The following is a 23,458-nucleotide window of genomic DNA, read 5'->3' on the forward strand; positions in this document are numbered from 1 at the left end:
ATATTCTTTTTTATCATAGATAGTTTATGATATGAATTATCCCTCTAAATTGGTGTGCATATACTGTGGCGGCTACAATGCGTATCTAAATACATAGCTGCAATAATGTAGCCCTCTCTGATTCTTTTTTTTTTTTTTTTTTTTTTTTTTAGGGAGAGGGCTACAACTCCTTAGGATCTCCGTAATGGTGCAAATGCGGGAGTGATTCACTCCCGCAACATTTGCGCTCATTCTAAACATTTTCTGACTTTCATTACGTAAATAAAATGATATTCTATGTTTCTTAGTCAATATATAAATTTACAACATGCAACTTAAGATTTGTGAGGCTCTATTCTACCGTTTTCAACAATTTCGATAAATTCCAATTTCTCGATTCATATTTGTGCGCCATGTTGGATGTACTGAAGTTTCAACTTCCGATTGTCAAGTCATTTGCATATGCCATATAAGGTAGTATTTACATCAATGGACAAGTATGGAGGCGAAAGATATTTCGTCGGTATTGAAAAGGTTTGAATTTAATATCAAGTTAAAAACCGAACAGCAGAGTGTAAATTCTTTCTGCAACAATATGATTTTCCTTTCTTTGTCGAAGTAGCTCGAGTAACTACATTTTCGCGCTGATTGTCAATGTTTAGGTTTTTCATTAGATCCACCTACGAGATCTCGCGATAACAAGCATGGCGGAGCAGACGAAGAATTTTGCATGCTGTACATAATATTTAATGAAAAACACCTTTATTAGACATGCCCGAGCACAAAGTTGGTACTCCTTTTGGTGTAAACAACATTTGAGACTAATACACAGAGTTTATTATCGGTTATTCATAAAATTATTTTGCACCATTACGGAGATCCTATGGAATTGTAGCCCTATCCCGAAAAAGTCAGAATAAAAAAAATTGGATAGGGCTACATTATTGCAGGTACTAAATACATGTCTAAATACGCCTTGTCAGTCATAATATTCTAACGTACATGTAGGCTAATTATAACTTATTGGGTATGTTGCATGTGTAATTTCAAATGCTATTCTAATATTGTATTAAGCAATATGTCAGACACATCTAATGATAAATAATCATAAGGGAGGGGGGGGGGATAAATCAAAATTCGCATATAAAATTTATGGGAAAACTACATTCTCAAAACAAAAGAATGTGTGGGCCAAATTTTCCTGTTGCTACGTCGCTTTAATAATTATTTGTTTATAGAACCACCTTACATTTGTCGATAACTGACGCACGTGTTCTGTGACATAGTCTTATTTAAAAATACATGATAGCTAGTCATTGGTTACTATTTTCATCATTAAATCGTGGAACTGGTGTTGAAGTATTAGAACGCGATTTTTATACATAAGGAAAACATTCTTTTCCTGCATTTACACTCTAACCATTCCACTCACCGTCGGTCACTTAGCATTTAGTGACATGTGCACAAAACATGGCTTAATGACTAATCCGGACCTCCACTCTAGATCCGCACATGATTCGGATACCCCCTCCCCTCTGGAATTAAAGTTGCATGTAATGTGTGCGTAAAGCAATGACGACTAAACTAAATCAGATCACAATATTATCATGAAATAATTTGTATAAAACTTCAACGATTGTTTGAAATCCTTTTCCCAATCTACATAATTACCGGTGATCAATTCTTGGCTTTTTTCAATGCAAATGTAAATACAATGTTAAAATTGAATGAATATATATGGGTTGCTCTACAATTCTTAGATACAATTACACTAATCATCCTTCAAATCACAGCACCCGCTGCATCGAATCATCTACAATTGATTAAAACTTTCGGAAAAAATCAATTAGAATTTTCAAATAAAAATCATAGTGCACATATTTTTAATAAAACTTTAAGCATATGGCGACATAAATTGGATTATTTTCATATTGATTTCATGACATAGCTTTCTTGTTCATGACGTCGCATAAAATAACGTCAAAATGGCACAACGTTATCGTAAACTATACTGTATTTACATATGTATTATATATAAGTAAAACTTTTTACGAAGACATCATAAACATTTTATGGAAGTATACACCATATGAAAGAATTTTGAGGAATATCATTTAATTTGGACGCGGGGCCAAATTTGGCCCCAAACGTACCTTATCCTTTGATAGCATGCAAGAAGTTGACACTGAATGAAGTACTTTGATATGTATGCAGCCCTCTTTTGTATTTAAAAAGCCTATCAATATTTGTCTTGTTCTTTGTATCCTGCCATACTGTACAGCAATAATTAAAATGAGGAAAAACAATAGTATTGTAAATTTTGAGTAGTGCCTCCTTTGACATAACAGTACTCAATCTCCTTAAAACACCTAGTTAAAACAACAATTTTGTAATTTAAAAAGCCTATCAATATACCATAAAATAACAATAACGTTAATAATGTTAACTGTGTCTAATTTATTTTCTGGTACACTCTCACTGATTTCTAGTCAACTCGTACCCTGACCGACTCGTACCCAGGTCAACTCGTACCTCATAGGTCAACTCGTACCCAAAAGGCAAAAGTCATCTCGTACCCAAGAATCTGCCCATAATGCAATATATGTATGCGCATATAAGTGACATATCGCTTAGCTACGAGTTGTCATCAATTGAAGAGGAGGAGTCAACTCGTAACCAGATTCTTGGGACTTTTACCTTTTGGGTACGAGTTGACCTATTAGGTACGAGTTGACCTGGGTACGAGTCGGTCAGGGTACGAGTTGACTTGACTCCCTCTCACTGATACGGGCGTTTGGTAAGTTACATCTGAAATGTATGACCGAAACATAGAAAACTGAAAAAGAAAAACAACGAAATTATCCAATATTTTTTATTTGGAGCCGAAATGAGTTCCCACTGAAGCGTCGTGAAATTTTCAATTTCAATTCCAGACATATTTGCATAACACAATATGAGGCATATAACCACAATATAGTAATAGGTATCGCCAATAGCGAGATGTTTTGTACCTGCAACGCAAGGTAATTCGAGACTCACGGGGTTAAATTTAAATTTAAACGAAGTATGATAAAAAAAAAAAAATCAATGCATACGTCTTTAATTTAATTCTATATTTGTTGATGAAAGTATTTCTGATGTATACATGTTGACCTAACTACCCAACATGAACTAGGTCAAACAAACTGCAAACCATTTAAACAGACAATTACACATCAATAGTGTATACAAGCCCACACGTCGCACAGGTATTTAAAGACCCAACTTTAAGTTAACGCCCCCAAATTTTACCTGTGTTGCGATCAATGATAAGCCGCTGGTCAATCAAACTTTTAACAATAGAGCTTAGGTTGATTGACGTTTGCAGAGACCATGGTCTACAGCTACCTGAGAAAGATGTTTTGATAACAATCATGGCTAATGATGACCGGCAGTCTTCAGATCTCGAGGAAAGCCCCAGTATACCTGAGTTTTGATAGCATTGACTCGCACCTAGAATATTTTAATTTCTAACGTCCCCTATACAATGCAATTTATCATCTTATTTTCTCTCTCCATCTTTATACATGTATTATAGATTAAACAATCAGAAATCAAACAATAATAATAAAAAAAGACAAAAAAACAACCAAAACAAACATAAGTTATTGGAATATTTTCTATTAATGATTTATTGTGGCTTTATATTTATAAAAACATGAACAATTCTTTATTGGCGCAGCACATCAACATGTATAATGGTTATATTGCCCATGCGTAAAACTGTTACAGTAGTTAAAAAAAAAATCTTCTGTTTGAGATACCACATGGATTATAAATTACACAATCAGAAATGAAACAATAGTAAAAAAGCATAAATAAGTTATTGAGATATTTCTATTTATAATTTATCACGGCTTTATATTGAGAGAGAGAGTTACTGAGATATTTCTATTCATAATTTATCACGGCTTTATATTTATAGAGAGAGAGAAAGAGAGTTATTGAGATATTTCTATTTATAATTTATCCCGGTTTTCTATTTATAAAGATAAGAGAGAGAGAGAGAGAGAGAGAGTTATTGAGCTCATTTAGTCAATGATTGAGAGTAAGGGAGAGAGAGAGAGAAGGGGGGGGGGGGGTAGACTACCTTCTGTTTGGGATACCATCGTTACACAAACACTACGTCCACAGAAACCCTAAAGAGAGAGAGCGAGGAGGGGGTGTAGACTTTGTGTCAGTTTCTCTTTGGGGTGCCATCGTTACACAAACACTACGTCCACAGAAACCCTAAAGAGAGAGAGAGAGAGGAGGGGGGTAGACTTCGTGTCAGCTTCTGTTTGGGATACCACCATTACGCAAACACTACAGCTACAGAAACCCTACAGACGGCCCATATTGAGGGGTATCTTGATCATTCTTCATTTGGTTGTACATGTACACAGATCTACTTGGATTTATTCATTCTCTCGAAACATGGATATTTTACCTACTACACCCACGACACCGCGAACTCCCAGGACACCAGGAATTGCCCGGAAACGCCGGGTAATATTATATTTAGGAAATTATTTATATACGATATATAACAATTTAATTAGGAGTTTTAAAAAGCAAAGGTTTAGAAATGGGCTAAACCTGTCATTTGCAATACATGAATATGACCAAGTTTGAAGGTTTACGGGAAATAGAAATGCGGTATGCATATAGGTAGAATTTTTTTTTTTTTTTTTTTTTTTGGCACAAATCAAGACACTAAGCATAATTTGTAATAACCTGAGAAATTTCCTGTGTATATCATAAAAATATACACAAGAACCGATCTCTTGGCCAGGTAAATTCCAGGTAAATAACATTGACCATGGATAAGCTCCGCCCACATTCAGTGATCCGTGGAGCAACCGTACGGTGTTTTTTTTGGGTCTTTAATCACAGGACTAGACGGAAGGTCGAAAGAACAGGGAGGCCATGTTGGATTTTCAGGTTAGACAGAATTATATATCGACATATCTGTGATGAATGATTTATATATGATACCTCGATATTGATTTCATATAATTGGGGGGGGGGGGGGGGGGGGGGGGGGACATCGATGCTTTGTGTATATCATTTGAAATATAAAATTAATGACCGGAGTGTTTGATATGTACTATAATTCTAGCTGGTCAATTGTTTTGACAAGTTAAAATCTTTTATTATGATTTTCTTTTTCATTGACAGTAAACTGTTCGAGTGCTCTCCCAGCGCCAGAAATGCATGAAAGCAATACTAAAATCAAACGTCATCTCCTTAAACTTCACCCACTTACAAATCGAGGAATTTCGAATTCAGAGTTACATTACCAAATTTTTCTCCTCAAGAAATAAAAACAGGCCAGCTCCGGAAAATGTCTGGTTCTCTGTCGCCATTATCGATTAACACAGAACATGGCGATCCAATGAAGTCAGCAGAAGCTGTATCGTCTCCTCCAGTCAAACAACTGAGTGATGAACCGCAACTCATCGCCACCATAGACACTGGGTATGGCACACTACTCAGTGTTAGCTGTCTGAGTGAAGATGAAGTCTGGATATGCGGGCACAACACAATCATGAAGCTCCTTAACCTCCAGGGTAAACTACTGACATCAATACAAACCAAATCGGGATACGCAACTGAGGACATAGCCGTGACACGCGACGGGGATCTTGTTTATACTGACTGTGATAATAGAACTGTAAACCTAGTGAAGAATAAACAAATACAAACCATGATCACACTACAAGGGTGGAGACCTCAGAATGTCTGCAGTACCGCCTCTAATGATCTCCTGTATGTACACAAGATCTATAAAAGTTATCCACACTTCAGGTGCCAGTGATATACATTTGTTTATCAAATATACATACCTTCGTTTATTTTTACTCTAATTCACAATCAACAAGATGTGTTTGTGAAACACAAATGTCCCCGATAATGGCCAATAAGATGGCCAAGGTCAAATATCTTGGTACCAGTAGAAAGATCTTGTCACAAGAAATGCTCATGTACAATATGAAAACTCTAATATTTACCATTTAGAAGTTATGACCAATGTAATAAAAATAAAAGTAGGTCAAATGTCAAGGTCAAAGGTTAAGTACCAACGGAAAGGTCTTGTCACAAGGAATACTCATGTGAAATATCAAAGCTCTATCACTTACTGTTCAAAAGTTATTAGCAAGGTTAAAGTTTCAGACAGAATTACAGAATGACAGACAGAAAAAATGATTTTTACAAACTTGAATCCGCACTATGTCAGGAAGCTTTCCTGCAAATGTAAACTTCTTTGGCCTAATGGTTCTTGAGGGGTAAAATTTTAAAGATTTTTTTCAAATTATTAGTAATGTATAACTTTGATCCTCTATTGTGGCCCCAGGGGTCACGAGTTTAACAAACTTGAATCTGCACTATGTCATGTTAATCTCAGCTTTTATGGCTCAATGGTTATATATTTTCCTATATATTGTCACAATTTTACCCCCAGGGGGCATGATTTTAACAAATTTGAATCTGCACTATGTCAGGAAACTTTCATGTAAATTTCATCTCTTCTGGCTTAGTGGTTAATGACCTCACCCTATTTTTTGTGATTATCTCCCCTTTGAAGGGGACATGGCCCTTCATTTGAACAAACTCGAGGAGTGACGACGACAACAGGCAATCAGAAAATCTCACTTTGAAAAAATCAAATCATGCCCTTATAAAATTCATCATCAATAGGGTTAGCTCAGTGGATCAATGTTTGGCAATCCATGGATCAAGAATTCAATATATAGATTTGAATTTTTCACATAATTGGTTTTCCTAGCAAGACACAAAACTTAAGAATGTTTCCATAAAAATGGGTAAATACATCAGCAAGAGCTAACTATTACCCCCAGTACGGAAAATATTTTTAGCTATCTCATCACCCTCCCCAAAATTTCTCATCGCTGAAAATTCTGCTTTGACGATATAATGCACTAGACCTGGAATTTATCGCTGCACTTCGGATCACCTAAGTAACTTTCTTACACAATCCTCTTTTTCATTCATTATCAATTCAATCAAAAGAGGTATGCCTCCTTCAATCAAAATGTCCTGTGTGGGTCCGGATTAGAATAGGTCCTCAGTATCTCATGCTTGTCGTAAGGTGACTAAATGGGGTGGTCCTTTGGATGAGACCCGAGGTCCCGTGTCACGATAAAGATCCCTCCCTGCTCAAAGGCAGCAAGCGCTGACCATATGCCTAAATTTTGCAGCCATTCACCACCGGCAAAAGGTGATGTCTCCATATGAGTGAAATATTCTCGAGAGGGATGTTAAAACAACAAACAACCAACCAATCTTAAGGTAGTACTCTACATCGTCATAATGGCTGACTTCCTTTAAAAACATGGATGAAAAAATTTATATCGGCACATTCGAGTCCAGCAGGGGTTTCAAATTTTTTCCAGATTACCTTCTACTAAAACTGTATTTTTTGACAAAATAAAGTAAATTTGAAAATTTTCAACTTCAAAATATTGTTGTACATATCCTCCACTTTTCATCTACATCAAATTTCTCTGGTGTAACATACCTCCTTAAATCAAAGTTGCTGACAAAAATTCTAACACTTTTTCAGATAGCATATTTAATCTATACATTAACAGTCACTTCCTCAAACTGTACAACAACAAAATCTCCACAAACAACCACATACCTCGAGTCCTCACAAAGACTGAAGCTGTTGGTAAATACAATCCTCGAGTCCTCACACCGGAGACTGAGGACGTTATTTAATACAATCAAACTCAAAATAATCTATCCTACATCTATTAATAAATACACAACAAACTCGACGTGAAATTATAAGAATTATTCCACACACTCCAGCAGATGACAAATGAGTCCAACAACATCTTCACACATCCTCAAATAAAGCAAATTCATGTGGAGGAGGTTTGACAAATTCCCCCCCCCCCCCTCTCTCTCTCTCTCTAAACTTTAAGCATTCTAGATTTAAGTAGGAAAATATTAATGCACATCATCACTGATTTTATAATGATCCCCCCACCCCACCCCTTAACAGTGTTCCTTCTCTTTAGTAACATAGCAATAGAGTTTGTACTGTTCCAGTGACTTCTATCCTGCCTTAACACACTACGCCTGTACAGTACAGAGTAAATGTCAATTACAGCACAGAGGCAAAACCATCTCATAGTTTGTCTTATTGCACATGACAGCAATTTGTAATTGTTCGGCACTCCTTGTGAGTGATTATATTTGGGACTCCTCTAGGTTTAACTCTGGGATTCGGCCATGTAAGCATCCAGTTCTGCATCTAGGTTACTTCTGACTGTGTTTTTGGTTTTCGACATGTAGGCATCTAATTGATTGTCCAGCTCCTCGGCTGTCATGCCCGATTTCATCCCACCACGACCTCTGCCCCCGCGACCCCTGCCCCCACGACCTCTCTGGAACCTGTTGCCTCCTCTGTTGCCACGGTTTCCTCTGCCACCTCTCCTGAAACAGTGAAGAAACAAACATTTCAATTTGAATTTCACACAGCATTGTATTTGTGGTATTCGATTTTAAAATCACAATACCTGAAACAAAAAAACTTAATTACTTGGTTCTCAGTCCAATTTTGTTAAAAATAGATGAGGGAGGTTTTTTGTGGGGGGAGGGTTCTATTTCTCATAAAAAAAAAAATCCAGACAAGGTAATTTTTTATAAAGTTCAAAACTCACAACTTTGAAACAGTAATCATTGAAAAAACACCCACATTGTGTCAAGGCAGGATAACCATTGCAGCTTTTCGTATCAGAGATATCAATGAATTTAGTATACCCACCCCCCTCCCCCTTCGACCATTTAAAGGGACTGGTTCGCGATTTTTGATAAAAATATTTTTCATTTTTGATGTTACACATTAGAAATATAACTCATTTAATGTTCACAGCCAAACTTTTGACCTTCTGAATGCAAGAATGAAAGCAATATTTTAGCCTTAAATATGTGTTATGTAAACAAAGACTCGAGTCTTTTTATGTAAACAAATAAACAAGTGAAATATTGATTTTGTAATATAATGCATCTTAATTTTGCATAGTCTCAAATTTTAACTTTTAGATGACACATTTTACCCCAAAATGTTTGAAATGTTAAAGATATAATAAACTTAGATTGATATCCATTTCTTTTGAAAATTTCGTAAACAATAACATACCGCAATCTTTGTTTACAAAACAAAGAATAAACTCTCTACAATGAGCTTCTGTCATGATGTATAACCTTAATTTTCATGTGAAATCGTTAAAACACATTAGACAGTAGATTTTGATCATTAAAAGTGAAAAACAAAATGTTGGGTAAAATCGTGAATCAGTCCCTTTAACTGTTTATGCAAATATCGGGATGACCCGGGTTTACAGACAGGAGAATCTAAAATGCAGTCTGGGATTCCTAATTTATATATATATTTTTGCATCAGCAGATGCATGAGAAAAATTTCATTTCAGGATAAAAATGATTAATGCTCATCTCCTTATCATAACAGATGCGGACAGGCCTGAGAACCCAGTAATTAATATCTTTAGGCCAGAAATGGACATCAGATTAGGCCTATTTTGATTAGCAGTGTTTGCTCAGCTGCACTAGCACTACAAAGCTTATAGTTTTTTACTACACCAAGCTGTAGGGCTCAATCAGCGTAATAAAAAAGACAGCTCAACAACTAGATGAAATAGGCAGAATTACTGGAAAGATCAGGATTCTTCAGCAGGAGAAAGCTACATATTACATCTAGTGCCCAGCCTGTTACAATTTAAAACATATCTAGTGCCCAGCCTTTTACCATTAAAAAAAACCCCAAACATATCTAGTGCACAGCCTTTACATTAAAAACAACACATATCTTCAAATCTAAACTTCCCAAATAAGGATTACAAACAAGAAAGAGCAATGTTCACACAGGAAAATACAGAGATGTGATAGGTTCAGTAATACAGTCGTGGTCAGCGGTGTGATAGATTCAGTAATACAGTCGTGGTCAGCAGTGTGATAGATTCAGTAATACAGTCGTGGTCAGCGGTGTGATAGATTCAGTAATACAGTCGTGGTCAGCAGTGTGGTAGATTCAGTAATACAGTCGTGGTCAGCGGTGTGATAGATTCAGTAATACAGTGGTGGTCAGCGGTGTGAAAGATTCAGTAATACAGTGGTGGTCAGCGGTGTGAAAGATTCAGTAATACAGTCGTGGTCAGCGGTGTGATAGATTCAGTAATACAGTCGTGGTCAGCGGTGTGATAGATTCAGTAATACAGTCGTGGTCAGCGGTGTGATAGATTCAGTAATACAGTCGTGGTCAGCGGTGTGATAGATTCAGTAATACAGTCGTGATCAGCGGTGTGGACAGAGATTTGGTGAACAGAGTGTGACAAAACCTAACAATAGAAATGCTACATGGCCTGTGTTTTGATTTGAACATATTTCATTTTCCAGATGTTATCACAAAAGAATTGCACACAAGTTCTTAAATTTTTTTCTAAAGAATGCCCTCTCTCAATCAGTGACTGACCATACCCAACAAGAGGAAGTAAGACCAATGTTTCACTAAAACCATGACTAAGTCTGTGTTGTCTGTTGAGCCTGCCCTACATTTACTGTGGTGTAATTCTGTATCAATACAAATCCCAATACTGTGCGAGTCATTCTCCTCAAATGACAGACAGGGAACAACAATCTCTATGACACTTACCCAGTACATCTACACAAGAAAGACAGTAAAAATCAAATTCCATGACACTTGGTCGTACTAGTACATCTACGCATGCTGGTTACGATTCAAATTTTCCCAAATATATCGACAACAAAAAAATCATCCTATGCCCAACATAAAATGAATTTTCAGTCATAAAACAGAAAATAAAATTAAAAAACCATGCAAAATTATTGGGTAAACAAAAATTTCAGCTCTTGCTCAAACCAGGAAATCTTTTTCTTTTTCCAATATCAGACCAAAAAACCTTTATAGAAAATTGAATATTAACAGATGCCCAACACATTGACAATCTCCATGCACAACTTGTAGGTGATGTGGGGCGGGTGCGAAGTTGTTGGGTAAATTTTAAACTCTCGCCTGATGAAACAAAACAAGCCACAACACACAGGAGAGCTCACAAGCCACACTCACTTGTTGTCATGGTAACCCCCTCTCCCACGTCCCCTGTTTCTACAATGTTTTTCAAATACGACAAACATTTGATACTTTTTAAACCTTCCATGTTGCGTGAAATTTGTTTTATGCACAATTTGATAATATTTTTCATTTACTACAAGGCTCCACACAGAGCACCTATCCCTGCCCTCACAAAGCATCAAATCATGATTCAACTCAACAAAATCTGATCAATTGTTTCTGTGGCCCCAACTTAAAAAGTTAAAGAACTCTTAAGCCATTTTCCCCCATACTTTATATTACATTCATAAATCTTGCAAATAAAAATGTGCAGATCAATAGGGATATGTTAACTGCTTTTCAATTTTGTGGGCAGAGACGATATTTACCATTGAAAAAAAAAATACAAAAAATGTTAAAAACTTTGATCATTTTAATATCTTAGTTCATTGTTCCAAAAACTTTACATGATAATTAAAATATGCGGAATTCAAAATAGTATTTCATAAGATATACAAGCAAGTGAAATGGTCAAGTGCAACGTAAAATCTCAAGTGACAATGCACCAAAATAAAAACTCACGAGTTGTCATGGAAACCACCTCTTCCACGACCCCTACAAAATGAGCATGAAATTGACAAGTGTACTGCACAATCCTGTGCAAAGTTTGGAAAGATCAGTATTCTGACATTAAGCCTGGTGTGGTTAACTTACCCTCGATCTCCAAATCCACCTCTGCCACGCCCCCTGAAAAATAATTAATGTTCAGTGATCAGACTATCATAGGACAAATTTCACAACATTTTCATATATAAATCTTAGTAATCCAAGGCTCGCAATTCCCTTTATCAGGGCTCGAAATTAGCATATGCCTGTCAGTCTGTGACTGGTTAAAAGTCTGACGGACTGACTGATATTTGTTTTAGTCAGTCCGATGAGACTGGTTAATTTTCTAAAGCATCATTTTGGAAAATATACTTATGAAATTTTATACACACATTTGGCACGCTTCGATCTGTAGATATCAGACGCATTTGATACGTAAATATAAATCCCACATTTAAGTGTTACAATATTGTCTGAGGTATATTAGTTAAATTTCATCTTAATAACATTAACGAAATATGTTTAATTATTTCTGGAAAACTCTGTTGGACTGGTAAATTTTTCTGCGGACTGGTTGAAATTATACTCCAAGAGTCCGACTGGACTGGTGACATAAAAAGTTAGCTTCAAGCCCTGTTTATATGAGTTAACTATTTTCTTCACTTCCTCTTAAATAGAAATAAACTATCACCGGAATCTCAAGTCGATGAACAAATGGATTAGTGAAAAATTGAAAATGGGGTATGAAGTTCACTAACACAATGATTTGTTTACGGGTCAACCCTTTCTTTTTAATTTGTCAATGAATTTTTATCAGACTTAGATGCCAACTTATCAAACATCAGACAGTCATAGACTAACTGTGTAAGAAGTGAAATTCTTAAATACTGATCAAGGGATGTGTTTCAAGTTTCAATGACAATTGTTGGATCCACTCCTTACCTAAATCCACCCCTCTGATTTCCTCGGAATCCTCCCCCACCAAGTGTTTTGTTCATTTGTCCAAATCCACCACGCCCACGTCCTGAAACAAACAAAGCATCAGAGAATTCTTGTGATACATGTGAACATTCGTAAGCTTATAAATGTTATACATGTACTAAATGAAAGTTATTGATAAGTTACTCATGAATACGTTAGCAATAGCTTAAACATTCCAGGGTTCAGAATTAACATATGTCTGTCAGTCCGTGGCTGGTTAAACAGGGCTCAGAATTAACATATGTCTGTCAGTCCGTGGCTGGTTAAACAGGGCTCAGAATTAACATATGTCTGTCAATCCGTAGCTGGTTAAACAGGGCTCAGAATTAACATATGTCTGTCAGTCCGTGGCTGGTTAAACAGGGTTCAGAATTAACATATGTCTGTCAGTCCTTGACTGGTTAAACAGGGCTCAGAATTAACATATGCCCGTCAGTCTGTCAGTGGTTAAACAGGGCTCAGAATTAACATGTCTGTCAGTCCGTGGCTGGTTAAACAGGGCTCAGAATTAACATATGTCTGTCAGTCTGTGAGTGGTTAAACAGGGCTCAGAATTAACATATGTCTGTCAGTCTGTGAGTGGTTAAACAGGGCTCAGAATTTACATATGCCTGTCAGTCTGTGACTGGTTAAACAGGACTTGAAATTAACATATGTCTGTCAGTCCATGACTGGTTAAAAGTCTGAAAGACTGACTGAGATTTGTTTAAGTCAGTCTGATGGGACTGGTCAATTTTCTAAATTGCATTTTGGTAAACCTACTTATCAAATCTTAACACACGTTTGGCATTCTTCTTTAGATATCAGACAAACCTTATTAGTAAATATAAATCGCACGCAAGTGTTACAATAATGACAGAGGCATATTGAGTTAAATTCCAGTATTTTATTTTAATAACTTTAATGAAGTATGTTTAATTACATCTAGAAAACTCTGGTGGAATGGTAAATTTTTCTGCAGACTAGTTGAAAGTACATCAGTCTGGCTGGACTGGTGACATAAAAAGTCAGTTTCAAGCCCTGATGCATTATGTAAAGCTGTCAATATATATTTTAAAAGGGTCTTCCTTTGATTTAAGGGGGGTTGGGTTCTATCATTTATTTTGGTTTTCAAAAGGGGGTGTGTGTTCAGTGTATGCATGCCTATTTCATGGTTTTCATGTTTGCAATAAATTGATTAACACAATGCAGTGTGACCACTTTGATTTTTCACTTGTTTATCGAACAGAGATTTGTTTAAAGGGCCAAAATTCAGCCCCAGTCCCCTAAGTAAATTTACCTAGATATATGTCCCTACTGTAGTGGAAATTTTCCTTCAGAAAAACTTAAGGAGGGTGAGATCATCACAATCCGTTTCCTTATTGCAGATTTTACAAAGTTCAAGCAGGTCTGTTGAATTTCTTTTCCATTTAGAGAATTCATCCCGCTATCAATGGTAATGAAAAACTTCCTGAATTACTGGTCATTAGAGAATTCATCCCGCTGCCAGTCGTAATGAAAAAACTTTCTGAATTACTGGCCATTAGAGAATTTACTCCTCTATCAGTCCTAATGAAAAACTTCCTGAATTACTGGCCATTAGAGAATTCATCCCCCAATCAGTCCTAATGAAAAACTTCCTGAATTACTGGCCATTTGGGCCTCTGTGCCTTGATTGATTGTTTATAGAAACCTTATTATCTGTTTTGAACTTACATGTAGGAGAGAGAGGGAGTTCAAGATGACATTAGACACTTACAGAGTTTTCATTAGAACCCGTCTAGGTGTGATAGAAACCCTATCTTTAATATTGATTGTTATTAGAATTATTACTCCATATCAATAGATAGCAATATAATTTTAGCAGAAAGGCAGTGATATTGATGAAAAGCACAGACTTGAGGATGCCTTAATGTATGTAATCATTTTTCTAATTTCACAGATGGCCCCTGGATTCAAGGGGTAAAAACATCCCTGGTATTGTTCTTGATATAAGTTATTAGATAGCCAAAACCATCCTTATTCTTGACTTGTTACCAACAATGGTGTTTGTTAAAGTAACACAAATATACAATTATCACTGGGCTTTTCTTAAGACTTCCCAATTCACACTGACATTCCCCACTCTGGAAGCCCCTGATCCAGTCCAAAAGTACAGAAAAAAAAAAAACCACCCCCAAAATCAACAAATTTATAAACCACCCACTACCGAGTGCTAATCCTTCAAAAAAGCTACAAGTATTGTATGGATTCAACCAATTCCAGATTTAGATACCTCTTGGACTCATTGCATCTCCTCCACCCCCTCTGGATCCACCCCTCTGTCCTCGTTGTCCACCACCTCGTCCTCTGTTGAATCCACCTCCGGTTCCCCGTACCCCACGCCCCCGCACAGCATTCATGTTGAGCCTCGCCTTTACATTGGTTGTACCAAGTCGCTGCTTCAGACTAGCCTACAAGTGGTTCTCAACATTTTGGCATTTCACATCAGAACAGGGTTCATTTTTGGGTCACTTACAAAGCATGGCAATCAGACAAGGATGACTTTGTGCGTGCTCTTCTGTCACGTGACCTGGCGAGGTCACACATTTAGAACAAAGCAGTGATTTTTTTTCTACCCACTGGTACCGGTACCCATTAAATTGGGAAAAATAGCGTTAAAATCAAACAAATTGGGAATTTTCTACCAATGTAACAGCAAATGATTTTAACTAAAAGAAAAGAAAAAAGAGAATAAAAGAAGAAGTGAATTGGGAATTTTTAGTCTCAAAATTAGGAATAAAGTGCACCGCCACGGCACATGATACGCCCGTCACATATTGTTAACATGAACATATCACCATGAAGAGATAGGTATGCATGGAACCAAATGTCAACCTTCCTTTAAGAATCTTACCTACTTTATGGCCTCATGTGACATTGCTTCAAATATTGATAATGTAAGCTTAATGATTTTTAAAAGGATATAAAAACATTTTCCCAAATGGTTTCAATGAAATGATTAAAGTGCAAGATAGCCCTTTATCCAAGCAAACAACTTACAATAAATGGGAGTACTCAAAAAGGTTGATTTATTCAACATATCAAAAAATACATATATCAGTATCTGCCTTTGTCAAATCTTCAAGTATAAAAGTAAAATATGCATGGTGATGTCAATATAAATAAATATAGATTAAAAACGGTTATTTCAAATACTGGTGCATCTCCTATGGTGTAGTTATTAATTAGAAAAAAATAATACATCATATATTTCTCAACTGGTTGTGTTAGACTTGAGAAATGCACATCTGCAGCTTTGCTCATTGTATTTTAAGGAATGAAGAACAATGCACAGCGTAATAAAACATCAAACATTAGTCATTATGTTTATTCTTAGACTGTAAAACTGTCATCTTAGTGAGACATGACAATCTGCACCTTGTTGTTGAGATATAAAATAAAAATATATTTTACAATATCATATTAATTCTTAAACTTTATACCAAATTAACTTTCAAAGTAATGGCTACCACTTAGAACTGTTCTAAAATTTGACAGATCAATTAGAAGGCCAGATTCCTCTGCCCAATTCCCGATTGCAAGAGATATAGATAGCACCTCCTTGATCAGATTGCTGTAACAGAAATCTTCTAAACTCATTAATTAATCTGTAATTTGACAGAATGCAATTTTTCTGTTAGCAAAATGCCTCCTGAATTGCTTGATAATTACACCCATGGGACAAGGGAAATTTCTCTTGTTACTGACACAAAAGAAATAATTTGTTTGTTATATACTGCTGTATAGTACAGTGTATATAATGAAGAATGTGTAGTTTCTTGAATTAACATTTTTTAATATGGTTATTGCAATACTATTTCATCTGTTCAGATTTACACAAATGCCCAATCTGCAGCTTTGTTCATTGTATATCTTTTTTCTGAACAATGCCACAGCCATAACAAAACATCAAAATACTAATCATTAAAATAGGCCTTTATACATATTGCAACCATTTGTTGTCTTAGTGAGAAATGATACTCTGCATATAGGTTGCTGAGAAAAAAAATTAAAAATTATATAGTACAATGTCAAATTAATTTTGAAAATAAAGACTAACCACAACAAACAAATTCACTTTCACAAATAATTTCTGGTATATCTGCAATTAAGAGGCTAAGATCTCTCTGCCCAATTCCCTAGAGATAAAGATAACACCTGCTTGATCATGTTGATCAGAGATGCTCTACACAAAACTCATTAATTAGTCTTGTCAAAATGCCCTTTGCATGCTACTCCCATGGGACAAGTGGAATTTCTCATGTTATTGTTAGAAACAAAGGAAACATTACATAGGCTAAAAAGAAGCTGTACAGTATATCATAAAAAAAAATATGTGTTTTCTTGATGTAACATTTTTGAATGAGGTTTTCTACAAAACTCTTATATGAGTAGGGATTGTACCAATTATAACATACTTTTTTCAAAAAATCACTTCAACTAAATGTCACAGTGACCTTAAAGTACAGTGCGACACACCTTCTACCTAAGATGCATAAGATGACCAAGTTTCATGATTCTAGATCAAATAGTTTTCAAGTTATGAGCCGGACAGGGTTTTACCATATTTGGCCATATCTTCTTAATTAAAAGTCACAGCGACCTGGTTTTAATGTGCGACACACCTTCTACCCAAGATGTATCAACTGACAAAGTTTGATTATTCTAGGCCTTATAGTATTTAAGTTATGAGCCGGACACGAAAAAGCTAACAGACGGACGGACAGACGGACGGACATGAAGGCCATAACATAATACGGCCCGTCTTAAGACGGGCGTATAAAAATCAATGGTTTTTGGCATTGGGAATGGTACCGTTTATCTGTACCAGTTATATAAGGAAAAAAATCGCTGAAAGGCCTCTGCAGGCATCGTCGGATCATATCCTTCATTGAAATTCAAATCATGCTTTTAAGAACCTTTAAATTCAGAATCAGTAAAGTCAAGTTCCCTTCAAAAGAATTCCCTTAATGCCAGGACTTACCTTCTTAATTTTGAGTGCCGCTTGTACAGTTGGCCTGTTTGCCATCTGTTGTGCTAGCCTGCGATTGGCTGACGAAGCCTGCTGTGTGGCAGCCATCTTGGCCCGGATGGTCTGTGGAGAAGTGGGCATGGTGACGATGTTGGTGAATCTTCAGGATGATAAGGAGAGGATGCGTTAGTCTTACTAGGGCTGACACCCGTCACTGCAAGACCGACTAGACTTTTTCTCCAAAATTTTACCAGGTTGGCTCATTACTGCAAGGCACTTCTGACTCGCAGCACCCAGTGTCAGATCTATTTTCTCTAGTCTCAATTAAATCACTTTTTTTCCTTGCCCATGACTGCAAGGTGTCCAAATAAATTTGGATTTTTTCCTTACTAGGGCATTGTTGTGGATAACATGCACCGCTGCAGTGTTACCACAGTGACGTGTGCCTTACTAGAGCCAACCAACCTTCGGTTTCTAGAGATTCCTGTCATTACCATACATTTGTAGATCAGTTTATGTCAAGTCCATACTCGCATTTATTATTAAAGTATAGAATGTGTACATCTATTTCTAATTGTTACAGTAAAAACTAATAAATGATCACATAAGATATATGTGGGTCATCACACTTTTACGATGCGAGATAGACAGATCATGTGTCAGTGTCAAAAAAATTACAATTTTCCTTAAACTAACAGCGCTATCAAAACTTCACAAAAACTTACTAACGATATAATAGTATAAAATTTGTAACAAGGTCATGAAACTTTCTTTACAAAAATATACAAAATGTCTGTGAAAAATAAAGGCTAATCTAATGCATAATGGACTTGATAAAGAATTCGATGAAAACATGAGTTATTGCCCTTGGATTCAATATTTTGAAACATACCATTGACTATTCATTTAACTTTCGATTCTTGAAATATTTTACATTTTACAAGATTTTTAACAATGACTATTGAAAAAGTTATGTTTCTATCATGCAAGAATCTAAATAAATCATTGATTTTGAAAAATATCGTGTCACATGAGGGTGAAATTACTTTAAATATCGTGTCACATGAGGGTAAAATTACTTTAAATATCGTGTCACATGAGGGTGAAATTACTTTAAATCTTGTGACACATGAGGGTGAAATTACTTTAAATGTGCATCAACAGTTTAACCTAAGCAAGGAGATTCCCATCACTTCTAAATTTATTTCATTCTTCTACAAATTGAAATGGGAAATTGTGACTACTGAAACTGTGTACTGCACTTAAATACATTTCACTACAACATTTTCTCTTACCATGCCTCACCCATTTCATTCCCGATACTATACTTTCTTCCCATTGTGTTTAGGGGTCATTTACCACCCTCCCTTTAAAAAAATCATAATTTTCTGATCTGTTTTCAGACATTCCAAGGTTTTTTTTTTAAAGCTACACACCCACAGAATAAGGAGTGTGTCTTAATAATGGAGAAAAAGTCAGTGTGTTTTACAACCATTTGTTGAGGTCACTGACAGAGGTCATCTGTCAGTGACATTTTGCAAATCCTCTCCTACGCTACAGAGCACCATCTTAATTAGACGGTCTTTTTCCCCCTGGAAGGGCCTCCGCATGCTGAAGACACTTCTTCCACGAGCTACTCTTGCCCTCACCTGTCATTCAGGGACATCTTAGTCGTGCTTTTCAGCACAATCTTCGCTGGGACTGCCATACTGATGCCTCTTTCAAAATCTGATAAAGATAAAATGAAAATTACTGTGTAACAAGTATTTTCTGTGCATAGGAAAAATCCACAAAAAATTACAATCACAAAATATGTATTGTATACATGTGCGTACATGCAGGTATAATGTAACCGCAGAAATTGGAAACACAGAATATAATTCACCACCATTTACGGATTAAATCAAAACAACTTCCAACTGCAGAAAATACCCATTACACAGGAATACTCCAAAACACTAGACTAATTTCTCTGTGTTGTAACACTAGCAGTAGTTTACTTAGATTCTGTACTACTGCAGATACCTCTTATTTTGTGAGGCCTGTACTAAAAATTGCGAAGATACAAATTTATCTACGAGACCAGGGTTTGACATTTACTTTTTTGAGCACTAGACCAGTCGGGCTACTTCAAATGATATTTAATAGACCTGACCTTACATCCACTAGCCCTGACCAACTTTCCAGAAAAAAAACCTGGGGATTTCTTCATATATAAATACCTAATTTAAATGAAGTTTGAAATAAAAAGCATTTAATAGTCTCTAAAAAAAAAAAAAAAACAAGAGGCTCAGAGGCCTTATAGGTCACCTGAGTATCATGTAACAACCTTCCAATGTTTGAATTAGGTTTGTGTTTAAATATAAGAATTTTACTTTTGGATGGAAGAAACATTGAATAGCTATGTGGTCAGCCCCGCCTTTGCACCAGAACCCCTGACCCAGGGGCCATAAATTTCAGTTTTGAAAGAAGCATCCTTGATCATCATTATCATACTATTAGTTTGTCTACTTGATACCCAGCAGCAGAGGAGAAGATTTTCAAAGAAATAAAATGCATTTTCACTATATGATCAATAGGGCCCCACCCTAACACCAGAACCCCTGACCCAGGGGCCATGAATTTCACAATTTTGAAAGAGGTATCCTTGCTCATCATAACCATGCTATTGGTTTGTCCACTTAATACCCACGGACAGAGAAGATTTTCAAAGAAATAATGCATTTTCACTATATGACTTATAGAGCCCCACCCTAACACCAGAACCCCTGATCCAGGGACCATGAATTTCACAATTTTTAACAAGAGGTACTGTGAGCAATGCTCACTAAGAATACCCCCCGCTTACCCCAATCTCCCAAAGGGTGTTGGTAATAGGTATAAACTACCTCTTTTCTGAGTGTTGCTACTTCGATGTCCAGTGCGCTTGACCTTTGACCCCAAAATCAATAGGGAACATCTTCATTCCATGGGTAGTCCATATATATGATATGGTGACTGTAGGTGGAAAGGATAACGCTTTAGAGCCCGGAAACCATATTGCTACTTCAATGTCCAGTGCGCTTGACCTTTGACCTTTTGACCCAAAAATCAATAGGGAACATCTTCATCCTATGGGTAGTCCATATATATGATATGGTGACGGTAGGTGGAAAGGATAATGCTTTAGAGCCCGGAAACCATTGCGTCTACAGACGGACGGACAACCCAATTCCAGTATACCCCCCCACAACTTGTTGAATTCAGGTGACCTAAAAAAAAGTCTCGTAATTCAATTTGATGATTTTATTTTCAATTAAACGCATTTTCTGTTTCTTTAAATTCTATCCAGCGCAGAAATTCATTAAGTCCATTTGCTAAAATAAAATGACCTCAACCGTTTTATTTTTTTTCTATTTCATAAGCCCTGCTTTGTTTCATCCCAACCTTTTCCTTTTTTTTCTGTTCAACGTGAACCAGTCCCTTTAACATTCAAAGTATTTGAATAAATGTCCTAAAACATCAATTCCGACAGTGACTAATATAGTAGAACTGAAAATAAAGATTATGTCATCAATCGGTTCAAAATTGCTCGCAAACTCTTAACAGGTATTTGGGGGGGGGGGGGGGGGGGGGGGGGGGGGTTAAGAATAAAATATCTTATGGTTTAAAGTAAAGTTTCTTATTCATCTTTTCAACACGACCAGTCGGACTAGTTTATCGACATTTTACCCGACCGGACCTATCATTTAGTAGACTCGGTCGGTCGGACATGCCTTAGTGTCAAACCCTGGAGACCAAACTTTCATGAACTTAAATCTTCTACAGGGCATGAAATTAAAATATGCCAGTCCGTCCGTGATTGGTTATAAGTCTAGTGGACTAATTGATATTTGTTGTCACTTGTCAGTCCGATGGTACTGGTCAATTTTCTAAAACTCCATTTTGAAAACTTGCTTATTGAATCTTAAAACACACCATTGACATTCCTCTGTATCTTTTAGGCATGTTTTATTAGATATTCATATCATGCACCAAACCACAGCAAAAATTTATAATTAAATTCTTCTGTCCTGATAATATGCACATCTACAAATGGCAATGAAGTAGTGATGGGCAATCGGGAAAAAATAATCGATGATCGGATGCACCTTTTCGATTGATTAATCGAAAAATAATTGAATTTTATTCATTTCAAATTTATGGCATAAATATATATTAAATTTACTTTATTTTTTACCCTAAATATTAAGTTAATTGGAATAAAATCATAAGATATTGATTGATAGTATCTTGTTTAACGTCTCTCTTGGGAATTTTTCACTCATATGGAGACGTTTAAACTCATTAGAAATATAAAGTTAATAATTCCATACTTTCGATTTTGTTTTCCCGGGATAGGGATAGATCTATCTCTCGACTTTTTTTGTTGTTCTTATGGGATCCGGTATAGCGGTATAGAATAGAGCCTCAATACCCCTTGCTTGTTGTAAGAGGCAAAATCCGGGCCTCGGGCCGTTTCACAGCAGGTGTGGTTCGATAAAGATCCCTCCCTGCTCAAAGACTGTAAGCGCTAAGTATAGGCCTAAATTTTACAGCCCTTCACTGGCAATGGCGATGTCTCATGAGTGAAAGATTCTCAAGAGGGCCATTAAAACAATATTCAATTTTATCGGATAATTCAGCTTCGTCAGCCATTTTGGATTTTAGTTAAGTCGCGGCAGGAATATTCGTATTGTTAAAAAAAATTACCGATGTCGGCGATTTTCTATCTTCAAAATGGCAATCGATTATTCACATCGTTTCAGTTATAGTGACCGACAATCGAAAGTCGGCGATAATCAGTACATCACTACAACGAAGCACTGTACAAAGTATCCGATAAGCCATATAGGAGGAGAAGGGTTCAAAAGATTTAGTGACAGACAGAAAGTGTAAAAATATGTCCCCCCCCCCTCCAAAAGAGGGGATAGTTATATAATTTGGACTCTAGAGTATCTTATTTGCAAACAAAGTACCCTTTTAATCATTCCGGGATAAATCACAAAAAAATCATTTAAAATACATGTGGGCTTGTATCACTTTAATGTAATATATATCACTAGTAATATAATTTCATCCCTATTTACTTCTTTAGAGACAGACAGGTGTAAGCAGTGTCCAGTTGCTCCAACAGGTCGGACTGTGAAGTAGTAAAATGAGGATGAAAAACAGTTAAAAATTAGACATATATAAAGTCATCATACTTATCTATGCCTTCATACATAGAGGGTAATGGACAGTTAACAACACAAAGAAAATCCTTTATTTCTTAAATTCTTAAAATACCGCAGTGTTGACCTGACCAGTATTGTGGCTAGTTCAAGATGTTAAGGTATTATGTAGATTTAATACATTTTAAACTTTTTAGCTGTCCATTGCATTTCAATAATTCAGTATAATACAGTCTAACTAGCTTAACCAAGTCATTTCAAAAAGCTTCACAAAACTAAAATTGACAACTAAATATAGAGATTGCACTGATTTTGCAGATGACGGCAAATGTTTGTACTTGGAAATCTGAAAATACCGTGGGAAACCCGTGTGTATTGTTTTCCTGACATTAAATGGTGTCTCTGTTTACCTTATATGATCTTACTTTAGCCCGATGATCTTTGAAAACTCTAGTTATCTTGGATTGTTTCGTGCTAGTAACTAAACTATCAACAGAGTCACCGGATGAACTCTTGTTACTTCCGGTTTTACTTCGATGGAATGGGTTTGTCTGTACAAGTTAC

The 23,458-nt window shown here is 36.2% G+C and overlaps 1 protein-coding gene across 5 annotated transcripts; it reads right to left on the reverse strand.

Moving 5' to 3' along the window:
* Window positions 1–7,577: 7,577 nt before the first annotated feature.
* Window positions 7,578–23,427, reverse strand: LOC125661330 (chromatin target of PRMT1 protein-like). Of its 5 annotated transcripts, none has more exons than XM_048893299.2 (9): window positions 23,305–23,427; window positions 19,352–19,430; window positions 17,715–17,862; window positions 14,964–15,141; window positions 12,671–12,752; window positions 11,837–11,869; window positions 11,705–11,737; window positions 11,138–11,176; window positions 7,578–8,466 (listed from the first exon to the last, which is right to left on the reverse strand). In XM_048893299.2, the coding sequence occupies exons 2-9, from the start codon at window positions 19,408–19,410 to the stop codon at window positions 8,244–8,246; spliced, it is 795 nt and encodes a 264-aa protein (XP_048749256.2). In that variant the 5' UTR covers window positions 19,411–19,430; window positions 23,305–23,427; the 3' UTR covers window positions 7,578–8,243. The 5 variants fall into 5 exon arrangements, with proteins under 5 accessions (XP_048749256.2, XP_048749257.2, XP_056004123.1 ...); XM_048893300.2 differs by having other exon boundaries at window positions 23,320–23,415; XM_056148148.1 differs by lacking the exon at window positions 11,138–11,176 and having other exon boundaries at window positions 23,320–23,415.
* Window positions 23,428–23,458: the final 31 nt, after the last annotated feature.

The sequence above is a fragment of the Ostrea edulis genome, chromosome 8 (assembly GCF_947568905.1).
Source record: "Ostrea edulis chromosome 8, xbOstEdul1.1, whole genome shotgun sequence".
Lineage (NCBI taxonomy): Eukaryota > Metazoa > Mollusca > Bivalvia > Ostreida > Ostreidae > Ostrea > Ostrea edulis.

Bases quoted from the DNA above. Each gene is read 5' to 3' on its own strand.
- LOC125661330 (XM_048893299.2), bottom strand. From the start codon at position 19,410: ATGGCAGTCCCAGCGAAGATTGTGCTGAAAAGCACGACTAAGATGTCC. The intron at 17,863-19,351 runs GTGAGGGCAAGA...ATCATCCTGAAG, and splicing joins AAGATGTCCCTGAATGACAG to ATTCACCAACATCGTCACCA. The intron at 8,467-11,137 runs GTGAGTGTGGCT...TCACTGTTTCAG, and splicing joins GGGGGTTACCATGACAACAA to GAGAGGTGGCAGAGGAAACC.